At 34.6% G+C, this 18,956-nt stretch overlaps 1 protein-coding gene across 2 annotated transcripts; it reads right to left on the bottom strand.

Annotated features, from left to right (window-relative positions):
- Positions 1-8,279: 8,279 nt before the first annotated feature.
- On the bottom strand, positions 8,280-18,577 carry LOC106617283 (signal transducer and transcription activator-like). Of its 2 annotated transcripts, none has more exons than XM_070105568.1 (11): positions 18,385-18,577; positions 13,155-13,782; positions 13,005-13,090; positions 12,112-12,238; positions 10,780-10,897; positions 10,039-10,258; positions 9,713-9,973; positions 9,438-9,623; positions 9,065-9,149; positions 8,948-9,006; positions 8,280-8,877 (listed from the first exon to the last, which is right to left on the bottom strand). In XM_070105568.1, the coding sequence occupies exons 2-11, from the start codon at positions 13,736-13,738 to the stop codon at positions 8,753-8,755; spliced, it is 1,851 nt and encodes a 616-aa protein (XP_069961669.1). In that variant the 5' UTR covers positions 13,739-13,782; positions 18,385-18,577; the 3' UTR covers positions 8,280-8,752. The 2 variants fall into 2 exon arrangements, with proteins under 2 accessions (XP_069961669.1, XP_069961668.1); XM_070105567.1 differs by having other exon boundaries at positions 18,271-18,577.
- Between the last annotated feature and the right edge of the window lie 379 nt (positions 18,578-18,956).

Here is an 18,956-nt window from a genome sequence, read left to right on the forward strand (position 1 = left end):
AACGGTACTGTTAAAAACTACTAAAAGCGCGATAAATCAAGCACTTAACACGCCAGAGACATTAAATTTTATCTCTGGGATGGTATGGGATGACTTTTTAGAACACTTTTAGGTGAAAACCCATATCTTGGGATCTGCTTAACCGATTTTAACAAAATTCGGTGCATAACGTTCTTTTTTTACTTCTATGTTATAGTGCGAAAATGGGCGAAATCGGACTACAACCACGCCTATTTTTCATATAACACCATTTGCAATTCCCCCTGATTCTTTCACTTTCCACTATGCATATCAAGCAACAATGATTGTGTCGGGGTAAAACTTTGCGTGAATAATGCAATTAAAGTATGCCACCTTGCGGCCAAAAATTGTCTAAATCGAACCAAAACTGTTCAAACCCCTAAGTACTAAATATGTGGACCCCAGTGCCTATAGTTGACCTTCTACCGAAAATATCAGTCAATCCACAAAGAAATCTCAAACGAGTATACCATTTGACTTTGCGAGAGTATAAAATGTTCGGTTACATCCGAACTTAGCCCTTCCTTACTTGTTTTAGTTCATTTCATAAAACGATAATTTCTTAAATGACTATTGTTGCAATCAGTCGAAAATTGTGCGGTGCTACGCTTATTTTCACATTCTAAACTAAATCCATACGCAACTTGCCATAATATAATATATGTATATAATAAATGTTTGTTATATTTCTTCAATTTTTATGAAGACTTATTCGTATAAGATCGAGTCCATATGGAAATTAAATAATAGAATCTGTATAATTGATATTAATGTAACACTTTGTTATTTAAGGCCAGCAAAAAACTTTAACTTTAGCAGCACCGGAGCTAAAAACACTTGATTTTGATCGTTCAGTTTGTATGGCGCGTATGTATGTATATGCTAAAGGGGTCCGATATCGATGGTTCCGACAAATAAGCAGCTTCCTAGTGAGGAGAGGAAAAAGATTGATATCTCAAAAACTAAGGAACTATACGGGCAGACGGACATGGCCAAATTGACTCATATATACATTATAGGATCTTCGACGTTTCAAACTACGTGGCAAAATTGATATACCCTATTCAGGGTATAAAAAATATGTGTTATCATGTACATATGTACCACATATGTATGTGTGTATGTATAATATAACAGTTTTTAAAATCCAATAGGGCATTTGTTATTATTTTATTAGTTATTAACGGTTGAGACATGCCAAATCAATATTTTATGTAGAATATCAAAATTAATTCTGTAGTTATATTGTTGTGGGTTTTTTTGTTCTTAAGTGGTGCCGAGCGAGCCCCACACCTCGACAGAGCCGCACCGATGTATAGAGAAATCGCTAAACTCGCAAGCTCAGTGGAACTCGGTGTGTACGACCGACGAACGGTCGGCACTCCTTTATAAGGAGGCGGTACAATGGGTAGGGGAAGTGTGGAAAGGAGCAAGGCTCGAGGAAATGGCCAAAACGGATCTCCCGATGCGGCCTCGGGCTCGGGTCTGGCGCCCGGCCAAACTCTGTACCCCGGCCGAAATTGAAGGGATGTTGAGGTACTGTAATCCATCTCTTCCTACAAGACTGGAGAGGACCGAGGAGCCATATCGGCAGGCGCTGATACTCCTAAACAAGGAGCTCCCGCTCCTCTCAGTGTCACAAAGGGACAACAGAAGGCCAGGGCGGATGGCCCGTTGGCTCCCGCTGGGGTGGAAGAGAGTGGTAAAGATACCCACACGAAAATGAATATTCGCCCAAATCTCTCGGACGTGGATATCCTGCCCTACTTTTGTGACAGCTAGCAGGGCGGAAGTCCTTGACGTCACGCTAGCCTCTAGAGAAATTGCTAACTTGATCTCGGAATGGAGAGTTCTAGACGACCATTCCTTTTCCGATCATAAATATATTGGGTTCAACTTGGACACCCCGCTCCCGAAGCACAAAACCTATAGAAATTTCAGGAATACCAATTGACAGGGATTCGATCCTATCTGCGGACGGAGTCGAGGTTTTCAGCTCTGTTAGTAGAACTACTCTTGAAAGCTCCTGTCCTCTGAGAACTCAGAAAAGTAAAGGGAAACCCCTTTGGTGGACTTCGGAGCTAACGGAGATCAGATCTTCGAGTAGAAGTCTCTTCAATAAGCCCGTAAAAGTGGCTCTAGTGACGACTGGGCATTGAACAAGGCCGGACAGGCCATTTACAAGTCCGAGTTGAAGAAAGTCAAGAGAGCTTCGTGGAGAGCCTTCTGCGGCGGTTGTCACGAGTCCTCAAGGTTAAGGCGGTGGGTTATCTAAGAAATGCAGATAGGGGGTGGACAACGAGTAGCAAGGAGTCGCTTAAGCTACTCCTAGATGCGCATTTTTCGCTTAATCGCTCTACTGAAGAAGTGCCACTGGGGAGCTTCAGAAAGGCTTACAGGCTTTTTGAATCTTCTGGATGAGCGTCACCTTACCTGGGCGTTAAAATCATTCAATCATTCAATGATGGCATCATACCGGCGCAACTACAGCGTACGGACAAAATATCATGCAGCTGGGTGGCCCCCATCTACGCGAATTGTGTTAGATTGGGCCATGTCCCAAAGGCCTGGAAACTGGTTAAGGTTACGTTTATTCCCAAGCTCTGTAAAAGCTCTCATGCCTATCCTCGTTTCTGTTGAAAACGCTGGAGAGACTTATTGATTTGTACATGCAGAATACCGAGGAGTAAACTGTTACAGGTGCAGCATGCCTATATCGGTCCACACTGCTTTGCACAATATAGTGTCAGGGTTGGAGATAGCATTTTTGCACAAGGAATTTGCTGTGGGTACCTTTCTCGACATTGAGGGGCCTTCAATAACGTGCGTCCTCAAGCACCTCATTTTTTAGTATTCCTTCCGACAGAACTGTCGTAGTGGAGTGGGGTAGTGCCAAGTCAACCAGAAAGGTTAATTGGGGAACTCCGCAGGGAGGGGTACTCTCCCTACTGCTCTAGATCTTGGTGGTAAACGACCTACTTACAGAACTCGAGGAGTAAGGCTGTCAGGTGACAGCCTATGCTGATGATGTGGTTCTTATGGTTAAAGAAAAACTCCTAAATACCGTCTATGAGATCACCGAAGAGTACCTAAACGTGGTATCCAACTGGGTGAATAGGAACGGCCTAGCCGCCAACCCAAGTAAAACCGAAATAGTTTTATTTACTAGAAGGAATAAGATCCCAAATGTGTCTCTCCCCTCTTTCGGGGGTTCACGTCTTCAACCTGTTGATAAGTTGAAATACCTTGGTCTTATCCTTGATAGAAAGCTTTCTTAGAGGCCAAACATCGAGGAGAGAGTTAAGAAGGCATCGGTTGCCTTATATTGCTGCAGGGGAGCTATAGGAAAAAGGTGGGGATTCTCACCAAAAGTGGTGTTCTGGCTCAACGAAACCGTAATCAAACCAATATTGTTCTATGGTGTGTTCGTATGATGGAGGGCGCTCGAAAGGACTACTTTGGTTAAAAAGCTTGAACAGGTCCAAAGAGCGGCGTTAAACGGAATCTCCGGTGCACTGTGAACCACAACAACGATAGCTCTTAATGCTATTTTAAACATAGCACCTGTGGACATTGCCGGCAGGTGCATTGCTGCGAATTATGCAATAAGGCTCAGAGAAGCTGGGCTTATGAATAGGTCCGAACAAGGACACGCAATTCTTTCTTCCTTCAGGTGGCTTTTTCTCTGCTCATATCCCGACGAGAGAGATGAGGGTGGGAAGAAGCCTCTGGAGAAGGGGCGCGGTGAGCTTTTTCACGGATTTGTCGAAGTTAGGAGGGAATGTTGGAGGGGGGATTTTCTGTAAAGAGCTCTCCGTCATTCTTAGCGGACCACTGTAGCGTTTTTCAGGCGGAAGGTGGCGGTAGAAGTACCGCTACGAAGTGCAGCCTTGTTAAGAGAGGTGAGCATTCACTCCGACAGCATAGCGGCAATACTAGCCTTGAGTGCGCAAACCGTGCAATTAAAGTTGGACAAGGAGTGTCTGTCCTCACTAAAATTAGCATCAAACTACTTCAAGATCAGGCTCGTTTGGGTGGCTGGTCACAGCAGAATCGCTGGCAACTGCAAAGCCGATGAGCTAGCCAGGGAAGCACCCTTGCCCCGCTCACTTCGGAATGGGATCGAGTTGGATCTCCATTAATGTCTTGCGTTCTGACTCTGGATCAATGGACCTCACATGCACTCAGTAGACGCTGGTCAACGACCAACTCTAACCTAACCTAACCTTGTGGGTTTTTCCCAAATTTAAATCCTGCTCAATGGGATTCTAGTATTCATATGCAAATTTTGACGCAAGTAGGGTCAGCGAAAGCGTCAGTTCACAGATGAATCTTCGGTTACGACTGTTTACTAAGTAGCTCCAAATTATCAAAAACGATTTTCTTCCCTTTGCCAATGCCAATAAAATAAAGTTTTCTACAGAAACGTTAACAACCCTTAAGGGATTAAAGAGATTACGCAACTTTTCAAGTATGTATTTATAAGTGTATATTGTTTCTTTTACTCCTGCAAGTAGCATAGGGCCACCAAGGAAATCGTAATATAATCGTTTTATTTTCATAGTACACCAATATTTGTTACATCGTCTTTTCAACATCTGAAAAATAAAAATTTGTTATTCGTCCACATCTTATACACTTTTTACTTAATTACAATATTTATTAATTAAAAGGCTACAATTCTCTTTGGACCAGTCAACATTTGCATTTATTTAACGAAGGTGGGGACTGTGTGGTGCATATTTGACATTTCGCAGTAAAAGACTTAATATGCATATACATATAGACATGCATGTTTAATAATTAATTGCACTTTGAAGTGCAATTCTCTAGACTGTTCACCGCCCACTTTAGCACAAAACTTGCACTAAGCGCCACATACACGCTGTCCATTTGTATTATGCATAATTTAGCGCATTGTTCACATCTAGTAATAAATAGTTAAGAGTATAAGTCTCACATAGCGAGAAAATAACAGCGCAAGAAAATCAACCGTATTAAACGAATGGAAATAATAGCCAAGAATTGTGGGTAAACCGAGTATTGGAAAAAAATTTCGCAATGAAATGCAAATATTGGAAACGAACGAATGTGCAACGAGTAATTGCGCTAAATAAAAATGTATTTGCAAAAAAATAATTGATTGCTAATTTCACAGGAAAATGGTTAAAGCGCATATATTAGCATTAAATATTTATAATACGTACATACAAACATACTATCAAACCATAAATATTTTTAGATGTTTATCTAAGTTTGTTTAAGTTTTTGTATGTACATATAAAGGATGTTTACGAGTATATACATATGAACCTTTATTTATAGAACAATTTGAAATTGATTTATTCGTGTATTCTTGTTGATTTTGTTTAAAGTTCCTTGCTAGAAAATCACATTGCTAGGAAGACAACGAGAAGCATTAAACCATTAAAAACTTTGAGAATTTTCGAGTGTACATAGATTTTTTTTTGTGAAAAAACTTGTTTTATTTTAGTTCTAAATCAATCAAAGTTAACTGCTTGATATCAAAAGACACTTAACAAAAATTATGTACATATATTTTATATCGTATAATATTAGACATCCCACGTCTCACAGCACAAAATGGATTTCGTTTTTTACTGATTAAATTTACCTAGATACTAATACCTATAGAATAATTGATTCTTTGTTTCTTAATTTTTCGAATTTATCCTCAATATCGAAGTATTCGCCTTTGAATGTCGTTTTTCATTTTCGCGCTGTAAATGGATTAGAACAATATTTTATTTGGGTGGGTTTTAGTTTAGCATTCCACGATTTCAGGGTCAAGAGGGGTATGGTTGGATAGAGGAGATTCTCCAGATCACGAATATATATAATTATTGCCGCCGGAAACTTATAGTTTTCGAGATATTTGCATTTTAAGTTGAAAATTTCACAAATTTCATTTTACATTTTCTCGATTTATGGTTATCTTTTCTTTTATATTATGCACTTATTTTACACTAACTTTTCACTTCAATGTTTCTACATATTTATTTTATATTAAATATTTAAGTATTTGCTTTAAATAAGCATTTAATTTTTACACAATTTTCGTAATATGAACAATAACAATTGGGTTCCATGTTGTCCATATCTATTATATAAATATATATTTTGAAAGCGAATTAAAATGAACAATAAAAGAGGATTATACCCCAAATACATGAACTATAATTTTGTTCATTCCCTTCTATTGATAAATTATGGTATTGGATTGGCCAGGGTTATTTTTTTAAAGCGCGGCCGAAGGCCGCCAGTGCAGAAAGAAGTTTGACGCGATTGAATTATGAACACCCCGGTGTTGGACCGACCGGGGTTATATTTTTGAAGTGCGGCCGAAGGCCGCCAGTGCAAATAAAAAATCTTAACAAAAAAAAGTAATGTTAAAGAGAATATATCACTCTCTAAAAACTTCAATTTTTATTAAGGATAATTATAATAGTAGTGAAGATTTTGAAAATTTGAAATATGAATACATATGGCGTAAAAATATAGTAAATCAGCATCATGATCCATTTGTGAAATTATCAGATGCAATAAAATATACGTTTAAGCCATAAAACCTTTTTCTTTTATTAAAATGGAAAATTAAGTTCATAATATTTTGTAGAGGGTGATTGGGTTTTTTATTTATTTTGATTGCTTTCAACCGTTTGGATATGGCAACACTTATTATCTGACAACATGGAACCCATTTGTTATTGTTCATATTACGAAAATTGTGTAAAAATTAAATGCTTATTTAAAGCAAATACTTAAATATTTAATATAAAATAAATATGTAGAAACATTGAAGTGAAAAGTTAGTGTATAATAAGTGCATAATATAAAAGAAAAAAAAACCATAAATCGAGAAAATGTAAAATGAAATTTGTGAAATTTTCAACTTAAAATGCAAATATCTCGAAAACTATAAGTTTCCGGCGGCAATAATTGTATATATTCGAGATCTGGAGAATCTCCTCTATCCAACCATACCCCTCTAACTCTAAAATCATGGGATGCTAAACTAAAGTTTTCCCATATGTATTTGTTTTGTTATTTGCTGTATAAATTATCAATTAATTAGTTTTTCTTTAACTTTAATAGATAGTTTAAATAGCAAATGAAAATTTAGTGTGTACACACTCGGCATAACTTTGCAACAGAGGAAGTTGTCTTTCGGCAAACTAAATCGAGAGCAATTTGCTCTTTCAAAATATATTATTTCAGAGATTAAGAAACACGACCAAGCACATAGAATTTAATACTTTTTATAAATAATATTTGTAGCACATATGTATAAGAATACTTTCCCGAGCTTTGTGGTACAATAATAAAAAAGCCAACTAGCTTCTTTGAAGATACGATTTATTTTTGAGAAGGGTCACCTCATTTCTATACCATACGAAACACAGTTTGTCTTAATAAATATTTAATTTAGAACTCCATTTCACATGTATTAACCAAATTATTTTATTTCCATTGTTATGAAAAGTTAAAATGACATTTTTCACAAGCCGATCGGAAACTTGCATGATATTTAAAATGGCGGCGGAAACTAGTATTGCCAGATCAGTTGGATTGTGTCTCATACCTAGTTTAGTCCGGATTTATCACTGTAAATACAATAATTTTTTTGTTTACCTTCGGTACCACATTTAGAATATAAAAATTTACTTGTTCAGTGAATTTCAACGCTATTTATTCTTTGGTTACACTAAAATTAAACATTTGGAAAATTAATGATAGATGATGATACTGGTAACACTGTCGAACCGCTATGTTAAGTTTCCGCCGCCATTTCGAATGCCAAACATGTGCTTCCGATGCTTGTGTTAGACATGAGTGAAAATAGTTTTTGGCATTTGTTAAAATAAAAGTGTATAACCTTTTGTATACTTGAGTGTATTTCTATTTTAGCAATTAATGATTCTTCGAAAAAAGGGCATTTTCGTGTTTAAGAATTTCCGCCAAATCACATCAATTGCAAATATAAGGCGTTAAAATCTTTAAATACTTTATTACGAAAAGAATATTACTTACCTTAGATGAACCTTTAGCAATAAGCTTGTAATAACATCAGAATTTTACCTAAAATTTTGGTCTGATGGCTGATTGTATGAAGAACTACATACAGAACGTGTAGAAAAAATTGTTAGTAATCGGATCGTTTCTCTCGCAGAAATTATTCAAGCAAATTTAAAAATGTAGTCTTAAGAAAAACGCGTTTAAAGATAAACTAATTAATGCTGTTTGAACTGAGTGGGTACAACTTAGAATTTTAGTGCACTTTTTATTAATTATATAATACATAAATATACAAGTTTATAAACATTTATATAAAAAAATCAATTTAACTAAAAAACTGGCATATCACAAGTATAATCAAAATATTATTTATACGAATACGATAATGATATGAATAAACTATATTATGTGCAAATATATATATAAACTTATTATATAAGACTGAAAATTAGCGAATTTACAAGTATTTTTGATATAACAGTGATTTTCACAATTATTCATGAAAAAGTGTTTAAAAGCGTTTAACGTTTTAACTGTTTTAACAATTTATTATGTATTATGTAATATATATATATATATATTACTATCAATATAAAGATGTATATATATATATATATAAATTACTATTAATATAAAGATATATATATATATACTTGTATATTTACATATAGATATGAAAATCCTTATTTGCAGTTTAAACTCCAATCATTGATGATCCAGAGGACATAAGTTGGCTTAAAGAAAACTCATCTGCCGATGCTGTTGATTCTGCGATATCCAAGTCCTGCCATGTAATGTGATTGAAACTATTGACTATTTCTGTAATAGTTTAAGAATATTTACTATATTATAAATTTTATAAATCATTTTTAAGAATGAAATATTTTACCAGATTGTGCGGTTGGGAAACAGGGCATAGCAACAGTTACTTCAGAATGTTGTGGCGAACTAGGGTAAAAATAAAGATTAACTTTATGTACTTTACGGATTTATATAAGGCGCTTACGTTTGCTGGTCATTAGAAGAGTGAGGGGTGGTAATTTGCGTTATTAATTCATTGCCTACATAACCATCCTTAGATGTGGCTGTAACTATAAAAAATATTCAAGGTAAATGCTTTTTTTTAATCAAAAAACGATACAATAGTAATAGAATAGTTCAGGGAGCCTGTTCCAGAAAAAGTCAGAAGCTGGGCTAAATTACGGAGATATTTATAAGGGTAGTAACTATGTCTATATCCCGTTGTAAGTGGCATAGATTGAGTAATTTTTGTATATTTACTGTTATTGTACCGTTTGATTCATTCATGATTTTTTACATCAAAAGTTCGCAAAAATATGTACATATCTACATATTGGATACTAAATCATCATAATTACCATTTTGCGTTGTGGGTGAACTAGAGAAAGCAACATTGCTGAGCACCATCGTTGGATATACGGCCTTCAAAACATTCAAATCTCGTATCTTAGCAGCCAGAGAACGTATTTGCAAGTCAACGCAAGTCCACGGCGCCAAAAATAATATGTTTCCACAATAATCACGATAGGCAATAGTTATAGCACCTAAAATATGTGTGTAAAAGTCACGCATTCAATATATGTGTATGTATGTTTGCATATACATATGTATGTGCATATGCAAGCGTTGTTACCTTTCGTACTATCCGAGAAGCGAAGTAAGAAAGTTCCCATGGCTTCATGAGTTAATATTTCCTTGGTTTCCGGCTTACTTATGAATCCGAGAATATGCCCATCCTTCCATATTTGCGGGAAATACATCTTTGTTAATTTCATTATGCCATAGAACCAATCCCAAAACGTAAAGTTACATTCAGGCAACTTATCTTTACAGAATTGCGAATAACTTATACACTCGTTAGGCTGACCAGCTTCCGTCGTTGCAAGTTTTCTACCTGCCAAATAAAATGCGGTCAGATTTTAAGGAAATGTGTGTAAATTCTCTGGCATTTGAACTTACGAAGAACTTCCAAATTTTCTGCAGTCAATGGACGACCTGTATAGTAGGCGAATTGCATATTTAATATTTCCAACAGTTTTGTACAAGGTACAAACTCTGGCACTTTGAATGGTTCACGTTCGATTACGGAAAACGCGTTATCCCAAATAATCGTGGCCCAGGCCTGTGGCGCTTGAATATCGTGCACCACCACAACTAACGGTAGACTAATTGCCCAGCACTAAATATGATAGGAAGATGCAAATACAAAAATAACTCTTGTTAATAAAAATCATATAAAGTTTCAATTTAAGTAAAAAAATATAAATTTTACATATTCTTAAGCTTTACTATCGCCTTTAAAATGGTTGTTTAAGTATCTTCTTATTTTTTCCCCTCAACGCGATACTGCGCACAAGAAGGTGGCTGAGTAAATATTTATGTTTAAATCTCGTTGTGGAAAATTTAATATTCTTGGATACAGCTATTTAAATGATTCCTTCACAAGCATAAACATCAAACCAAAAGTGTGACGCCTTGCTATCTCTCTAATGCTCAATATCCTTCATATTTTGTACGATTTCATCGTTCACCCTAAGTTGAATGGGTGATCTCACGGCCCTTCCTGGTCCTACTGTACTAATTTGCAAAGTTTTAGTAATGCTGAAAATTCGACATCTCAAAAATAAAATTTTTTTTTTGGCTAGTGCTTTAGAGACTCTTCATGTATATTAGCTAGGTATTAATTATGTATTAACTTACATTAATCGCATATCCCTTATATACAGTGGTTGTGTAAAAGAGCAAAGCGTATTTGCCGTCTGTAACAATTTCGGAACCCTTTCTCTCGGAGCGTTTGATGTCGTTGATTATAAGATTTCTGTAATAAATACGAATACACATAATAATTTAAATTAGACAAGCAAGGAAGGGCAAAGTTCGGATGTAACCGAACATTTTATACTCTCGCAAAGTCAAATGGTATACTCGTTTGAGATTTCTTTGTGGATTGGCTGATATTTTCGGTAGAAGGTCAACTATAGGCACTGGGGTCCACATATTTAGTACTTAGGGGCTTGAACAGTTTTGGTTCAATTTAGACAATTTTTGGTCACAAGGTGGCATACTTCAAACTTATTATTCACGCAAAGTTTTACCCCGATATAATCATTGTTGCTCGATATGCATAGTGGAAAGTGAAAGAATCAAATGGAATTAAAAATGGTGTTATATGGGAAATAGGCGTGGTTGTAGTCCGCACTATAACATAGAAATATGAAAATAACGTTATGTACCGAATTTTGTTGAAATTGGTTAAGCAGATCTCGAGATATGGGTTTTCACCTTAAAGTGGGCTGTGCCACGCCCACTGTCTAATTTTGAACGCGGTTCCTATAAAGTCATCTCATACCATCCCAGAGATAAAATGTAATGTCTCTGGCGTGTTTAGTGCTTGATTTATCGCGCTTTTAGTAGTTTCTAACAGTACCGTTATATGGGGAGTGGTCGGAGTTGCCACCTGATTTCAACTATTTTCACACCGTCAATAGAAGTGCAAAAAACATTCGCTTCCAGTGAATTTTGTTATTATAGCGTTAGCGGTTTAGGAGATATGCACATTAAACCTATTAGGGGCGGGACCACGCCCACTTTAAAACAAATTTTAAATACAGATGCCCCTCCCTAATGTGATCCTGTGTACCAAATAACAATCTTGTATCTTATTTCGGAGCTTAGTTATGGCAATTTATTTGTTTTTGATTAATGGCGTTTTGTGGGCGTGGCAGTGGTCCGATTACGCCCATCTGCAATACCAACCGTCTCACGATACCAAGAAACATGTCTACTAAGTTTCATAAAGATATCTCAATTTTTACTCAAGTTAGAGCTTGCACGGACGGACAGACGGACGGACGGACAGACAGTCACCCGGATTTCAACTCGTCTCTTCATCCTGATCATTTATATATATATAACCCTATATCTCGATTAGTTTTAGGTGATACAAACAACCGTTAGGTGAACAAAACTATTATACTCTGTAGCAACAGGTTGCGAGAGTATAAAAATTGGCATACTATTTTATGTACATACGAAAAATTTGCTGAAAAACTCCGATTATTAGCATCGAATTCCATTTGGCACTCATTTCCCGTCATTTTACCATTACACTCTGGTGGCATAGGAAGCTTCTCAATTGTAAGTCGCTTTGCTAGAGCCTCTGTAAATATTGTGAAATAAGAAATTTTATTTGAATTTCATACGTAAATATTTAAATTTGTATCGATAAGTTGTTAAGCTCCTCAATATACAAAAAGAAAAATTATAGAATGAAGGTTACGAAAATTATATATTATTACAATGTTAATCGTTACATTTTTCGATTGAGTTTGACGAAAAAATACATTAGTTCGTGACGTCATGATATGCATTGTTTACAATTATTGTGGAAGTTTGACAGTTCATTCAGTTTGTGACGTTGTGAGTAGTATCTAACATTTGCTGGCAAACGAAATTATGATAACAAAGACGCCGATAGTTTAGCGGTGAAGCTGATATATATATCATAAGTTATAAAGCTGCAATATTTATTATTGGATAACTATTTTTTCGATATTCTTATAAAGTTCAGCCGAACTGATAACATCGTTATATTGAACTAAAATAGATAAAGAATGAAGAAAAATGTATCCTATTGTCAAAATCATTAAACTCATAATTAAATTTAAAAAAATTATTGAAGAATTGCTCGAAGTCACTAAAGAATAAAAAAAATAAAACTTCTTTAACAAAAAAACAATCGAACTTTTCTTTTCATCTAGCCAAAATAATGATAAATTCTTATTATTTTAAGAACATATGTTCTTTTAAAAGATCTACGTCGAAATCTCTCTCATACTAAGAAAATAAATATAGATAAAACCGTACTTAATTGCGTATATGGTATACTAGAATCATGACGTAGAAAACCGCCTTTGTAATTTTACCTGAGAGTATTTCACATTTTACAACTGGTTTGCTCAAGTAAATGCCCAATTTATCACCGATCAACCAGCGCACAGTTGCCGAAAGTCTGAAAGTACCATAAAATGTAATTTTTATTCAATTGCTAATAGCATTACCTAAATGCCGCTTACTTTGTCCCCTTTTTCTTCACTTGCGGCGGTTGCTTCTCGACGATGAATGTTGAAACTATGAGTATTTGATGTAAGGCCTGTGCATGTTTCAAGAACTCGTTTAGAGTTGGCTCATCTTCCAAATGCAAGAGAGTACTTATAAATAAAGTAATGTCTGTGATGCGATCCATTAAGGTCTCTACAACAAACTGTATACCATCTAAATTGGTTGGAAACGGTGCACCATTGCCAGCTAATGTCTGCTTCCGTTGCCAAACTTTCAATGCACCGATCAGCTGATCTTGAATAACACCATATTCTCTAAGCAGGTTACCCACGTTCACAATTAAACCGTTTTTGCGTTCGATTAATGACAATGTATCCGCTGAAGGAATATCCATTGGTTCCAAACCGCCTTGGTAGTCATTAATAAAATTATTATTAGTGATAATTTGTTCGTTTTGAAATGCCAAAAGTGATGCACTCAATTGTGCGGTGCCCTCAGATAAATTTTGTAAACTTGTATATAACGGCATTAAATCGTCATCTCCCAATGACGGGAACATCACAATATTTCCAGGTGATATGCCCATATTTACGTTCATGGTGACTTTTCAAAAGATTCTCCTAGCGATTGCAATCAAGAGCTCTGTAAAAATTATTTAAACAATTTAGATCGTGAAATACACATTACAAAAATGTGAAAATGTGCATGACAATAAAAGTTAGTCAAAAATAGCATAAACCATGAAATACAAATAGCTGACAACGATTAAATACATATTTTCTGTTTTCTAGTTAAAAAAAATATATGTACAATATATTATAAATATATTTATATATATATACACATATATTTTGTTTTTTGGGAAAAAATAATTTTTGGCTTCCCTTTGTATATCAGCTAATGGAGTCGGAGAAGTATACTGTTTATTAATAGATTAATAGTATAATGGGTAAATATCTACTTATAGCTGTTCATTTTCATAGAACATTTGCATACAAGTGCATAAAATTTGATATGTATAGAAGCGAGTTTTTGTTTTAGCATGACAATCACTCGCGTACAAAGTTAAAAAGGTAACACAAAACACTTGCCAACACCCGACAAAGCTTTGACATAAATTGTACAGAAAATTTGTAGATCTACCTCAACGATAGAGCGAGGCGAGGAAAATATAAGAAAAACAAGAAAAAACGTTAACTTTGGTGGCACCGAAGCTTGAATACCCTTTGCAAATATAAAAGTTTCCATACAAGAACTCAATTTCGATCGTTCAGTTTATATGACAGCTATATGACAGTGCTACAGTGATCCGATCTAAACTATTTCTTCGGAGATTGCATAATTGCCTTGGGCAAATCTCAATTATCTCAAAAATTTAAAGACTAGTTTGCGTATATACGAACATATAGACGGACATGGCTAAATCAGAGAATGTTGATGAATAGAGAAGGAGCAAATGTTAACTGAAATCTTTTTCAGTACTAATTTGTAATTCCACATGAGGGAACATCGAAAAATATAACTTCGAAAAAGAAAAATACACCACACAATATGCGAAATGCTATAAATAGACACAACGAATATTCCTATATGAAAAATCGTTTCGCATACCTATTTAGATTTATGTTTTCAATTTCTATGATATGACAAATTTATAATTATGAAAAGCCTTCTGAATTAAAAATTCGATGTTCGCTTGAATATTATTGGTCGATGATGGTGCGTCTACGTTTTTTTGTCACTTGCGCGAATGTTTGATTTTTTGCGAAAGACATATTGAGGGACATACATATGTACATATGTGTACATATATGCAAATATATTTGGACATGCGAATGAAGGAAGGCAATTTCAAGAATATTCACATATAGACGTATGTACATTGAAGCAAGTAAACAACAATAGCTGTTTGAGTTTACAGATTAGACAAAATTACTCGAATATCGTCTGTGGTGCTGCTTGTATAGCAGACTTCTTTATTGCAACGTGAAATATTTTGCCTAAGTTCAAATCCAATCATATATTATATAGTCCTTTTTTATTTTTATAACCCTTTTGTATGAAATGATATTTTAATTCTATTTTAATATTATTTCCCTGATTATTAATATTTTCCTGTCAAAAGTCAATTTCTTTCGTTTTTATTATTTCAATTTTTGTTTATGCGCATATCAAAGAACATCTGTGCATATGTATGTGTATACATTTTGCTTATAGAGTGGTGTAGTTCGTTTCGTACGCTGATAGTTGTGGTGAAATTTTATTTTCCAATTTGCGCGTTTTCGATGTTCCTCCATCGTAATTAACATTTTAGTACTGCTAACATTTGCTCCTTCTCTATTCATCAACATTCTCTGACGTTATCACACGTCTTTAAAATATTCCAGCCAAGCATTAAAACCATTGTGTAAGTCTACAAGTAGCCAAAGAATCAGCTGTTTTCCTATGTGTGTGAAACGGCTGTGATCACCTGATCGAATATGCCTTTTTTGACACAGATTTTTAAATAAAAGGATGTAGTTTAACAATTCGTTTATGAACATGTATTCGTAAAGGAAATAATAATGAAAACTTTCAAGAGTATTATCGAATGATATACAAATGAGTTTTATATATTTATTGCATCTCCTCGCCACCTCTGAGGTTGCAAGATTGGCGCGTTACCGACCACAATAATAATTTTGATAAAATTGGAAACATTAAATAATATTTCAATACAATAAATAATACTATGTAAATGGAATCTTTACGAATTATAACAATCGAAAAATATTTGAATATGTAATGAAATCATTCTTAAAGTTATAAATTTAAAAACTTAACACGGCAACACACTATAGCAGATTTGTGTCATTTGGACGTTTTAGTAGTAGAATATTGTTTGGCAACCCATACCAAGTGTCACTTTAGTAGTAGAATATAAGTAGGCAGCCCGTACCAAGTGTGATTTTAGTAGTAGAATTTTCGAGGCAACCCGTACCACGTGGGACATTTTTGCGTGTGTATTAGTGAAAATCTTAGGATTGGTTCTAGCAGATTTATACAATGATTAAAGCTATATGCTTCTGTGTAGATTTCTCGCGAAATTCACATTAAAATGACTCTACCTATGTATTGCCAGTGATCACACACCTACATACATGGAGCACACGATAAGAACATGAAATGTTTATAAATATTTATAAATTTTGGATTTTAATTTTTAAATTTAAATTAAGCACTATTTATTTAAAATTTAAATAATTATAATATTGATTTGATGAGATAACATAATAATAATAAATTAGACTATGGTTGTCTGAAGAACCAAAAAATATTGTTAGGCAACGTATCACACGTCTTCAAAATATTCCAGACAAGCATTAAAACTACATATGTAAGTATATGCTTCTGTTGTAAAATTTTTAGCGAAATTCACATGAAAACAAGTAAGGAAGGGCTAAGTTCGGATATAACCGAACATTTTATACTCTCGCAAAGTCAAATGGTATACTCGTTTGAGATTTCTTTGTGGATTGGCTGATATTTTCGGTAGAAGGTCGACTATTAGCACTGGGGTCCTCATATTTAGTACTTAGGGGCTTGAACAGTTTTGGTTCGATTTAGACAATTTTTGGACACAAGGTGGCATACTTTAAACGTATTATTCACGCAAAGTTTTACCCCGATATAATCATTGTTGCTTGATATGCATAGTGGAAAGTGAAAGAATCAGATGGAATTGAAAATAGTGTTATATGGGAAATAGCCGTGGTTGTAGTTCGATTTTGCCCATTTTCGCACCATAACATAGAAATATGAAAAGAACGTTATGCACCGGACTTGGTTGCAATCGGTTAAAAAGATCCCAAGATATGGGTTTTCACCTAAAAGTGGGCGGTGTCACGCAGTGAACTTTGTTATTATAGCATTAGCGGTTTAGGAGATATGCACATTAAACCTATTAGGGGCGGGACCACGCCCACTTTAAAAAAAATTTTTAAATACAGATGCCCCTCCCTAATGTGATCCTGTGTACCAAATAACAATCTTGTATCTTATTTCGGAGCTTAGTTATGGCAATTTATTTGTTTTTGATTAATGGCGTTTTGTGGGCGTGGCAGTGGTCCGATTACGCCCATCTGCAATACCAACCGTCTCACGATACCAAGAAACATGTCTACTAAGTTTCATAAAGATATCTCAATTTTTACTCAAGTTAGAGCTTGCACGGACGGACAGACGGACGGACGGACAGACAGTCACCCGGATTTCAACTCGTCTCTTAATCCTGATCATTTATATATACATAACCCTATATCTAACTCGATTAGTTTTAGGTGATACAAACAACCGTTAGTTGAACAAAACTATTATACTCTGTAGCAACAGGTTGCGAGAGTATAAAAATGACTTGACCTATGTATTGCCAGTGATCACACACACACACCTTCATACATGGAGCACACGATAAGAACATGAAATGTTTATAAATATTTGTAAATTTTGGATCCAGTTAGGTACTACGTGTGGTTAATGTTTATAAATGCAATGCCCACGCTAAGATATGTAATATTGCGAGCATACATATTAACGATTGCAGTTTTGAAAGCTGTTGGAGCTAAACAATAATTATATATGTATGTATATATGTGTGTGTATAGTGTGATTATAAAATTATTAAGGCTCGATTAAGATTTCGGTATACTGTTATTGCTAGACATAACAATTATTGCCAAAACACATACGTATATACATATACATATATAATATATACTTATGTATACATATATACAATCGAACAATATTCATACATACATATAATATGTATGTAAAATTACTTCAAGTTGGTTGGCTGATTATCTTCAATCTAATAGAAAACAACTTTAATTAATGCATATAGTTGTTAATAGCGTTTAAATATATACATTTGTATGTACATGCATATGTATGTCTAGAAAAATAATTTTTTATTTTCACTATTTTTGGATTATTTTATTATGCGTTATTACGCATCCATGTATAAATTAACTGTGCACTTATAAGCGATAAGAATGAACGGGGAAACATCGTATGGATCTCATGTTTACAGCCATTTGTGGCAAGCAAATAATAAACTATTCATTAGTATGCATGTGTGCACATACATACCATAATATTAAACACATCGCACTTCTACGATTCAGGTTTTGACTATACTATATGCATAAGCCGCATTGAAATTATTTACATTCGTACATAAATACCCCACAGCAGTCAACTCACTTTGAAATACTACCAGTAACAATTATGAACGAGTTTATTTTTATTTAAACAATATTATGATTGTTGAACAAGGAGCTGAGTTTTGCTAGCACAAAAAAGCCAAATGCTTCGAAATATATTTTTTTAAACTAATGCGCACAAAATTAGCGCACTTTTTCACTGAATGAACGTCCTATAATCACTGTGCGATTGCTACTGCAAGGATGACATGATGCGAGACTCTCTCATTTTCGCTGATTTTTCTGTTATTCTCTTTCCCTGATTATTAAAATCAGGGAATTTCGAACAGCTGATGTCAAAAAAAACGGGATGCCAGAAATAAACCAGCCAAAAATAGCTAACAAAAGCAGTGCGAAACGAAATTTCAAGGAACGACACAAATACATTTGAATAACGTGCAACTAAATTTTATTTGTTAATTTAATTTAAAACGTTCATTATAAAACCATGATCTTTTATTATGACTTGTTTTGTTTCTTTGTTATAATTTTTTTTTTATTTATATGCAATTTTTTTTATGTTATATGATTTTTTAAAAATTTTATAATATAAATACACGTATATAGGGATGT

Source organism: Bactrocera oleae, chromosome 2 (genome assembly GCF_042242935.1).
Source record: "Bactrocera oleae isolate idBacOlea1 chromosome 2, idBacOlea1, whole genome shotgun sequence".
NCBI lineage: Eukaryota > Metazoa > Arthropoda > Insecta > Diptera > Tephritidae > Bactrocera > Bactrocera oleae.

Coding starts and splice junctions, on each gene's coding strand:
- LOC106617283 (XM_070105568.1), bottom strand. CDS start 13,738: ATGAACGTAAATATGGGCATATCACCTGGAAATATTGTGATGTTCCCG. Junction 9,150..9,437: donor TTCACCCACAACGCAAAATG/GTAATTATGATG, acceptor TATTTTTTATAG/TTACAGCCACATCTAAGGAT. Junction 9,007..9,064: donor TCTTCTAATGACCAGCAAAC/GTAAGCGCCTTA, acceptor TTTTTACCCTAG/TTCGCCACAACATTCTGAAG.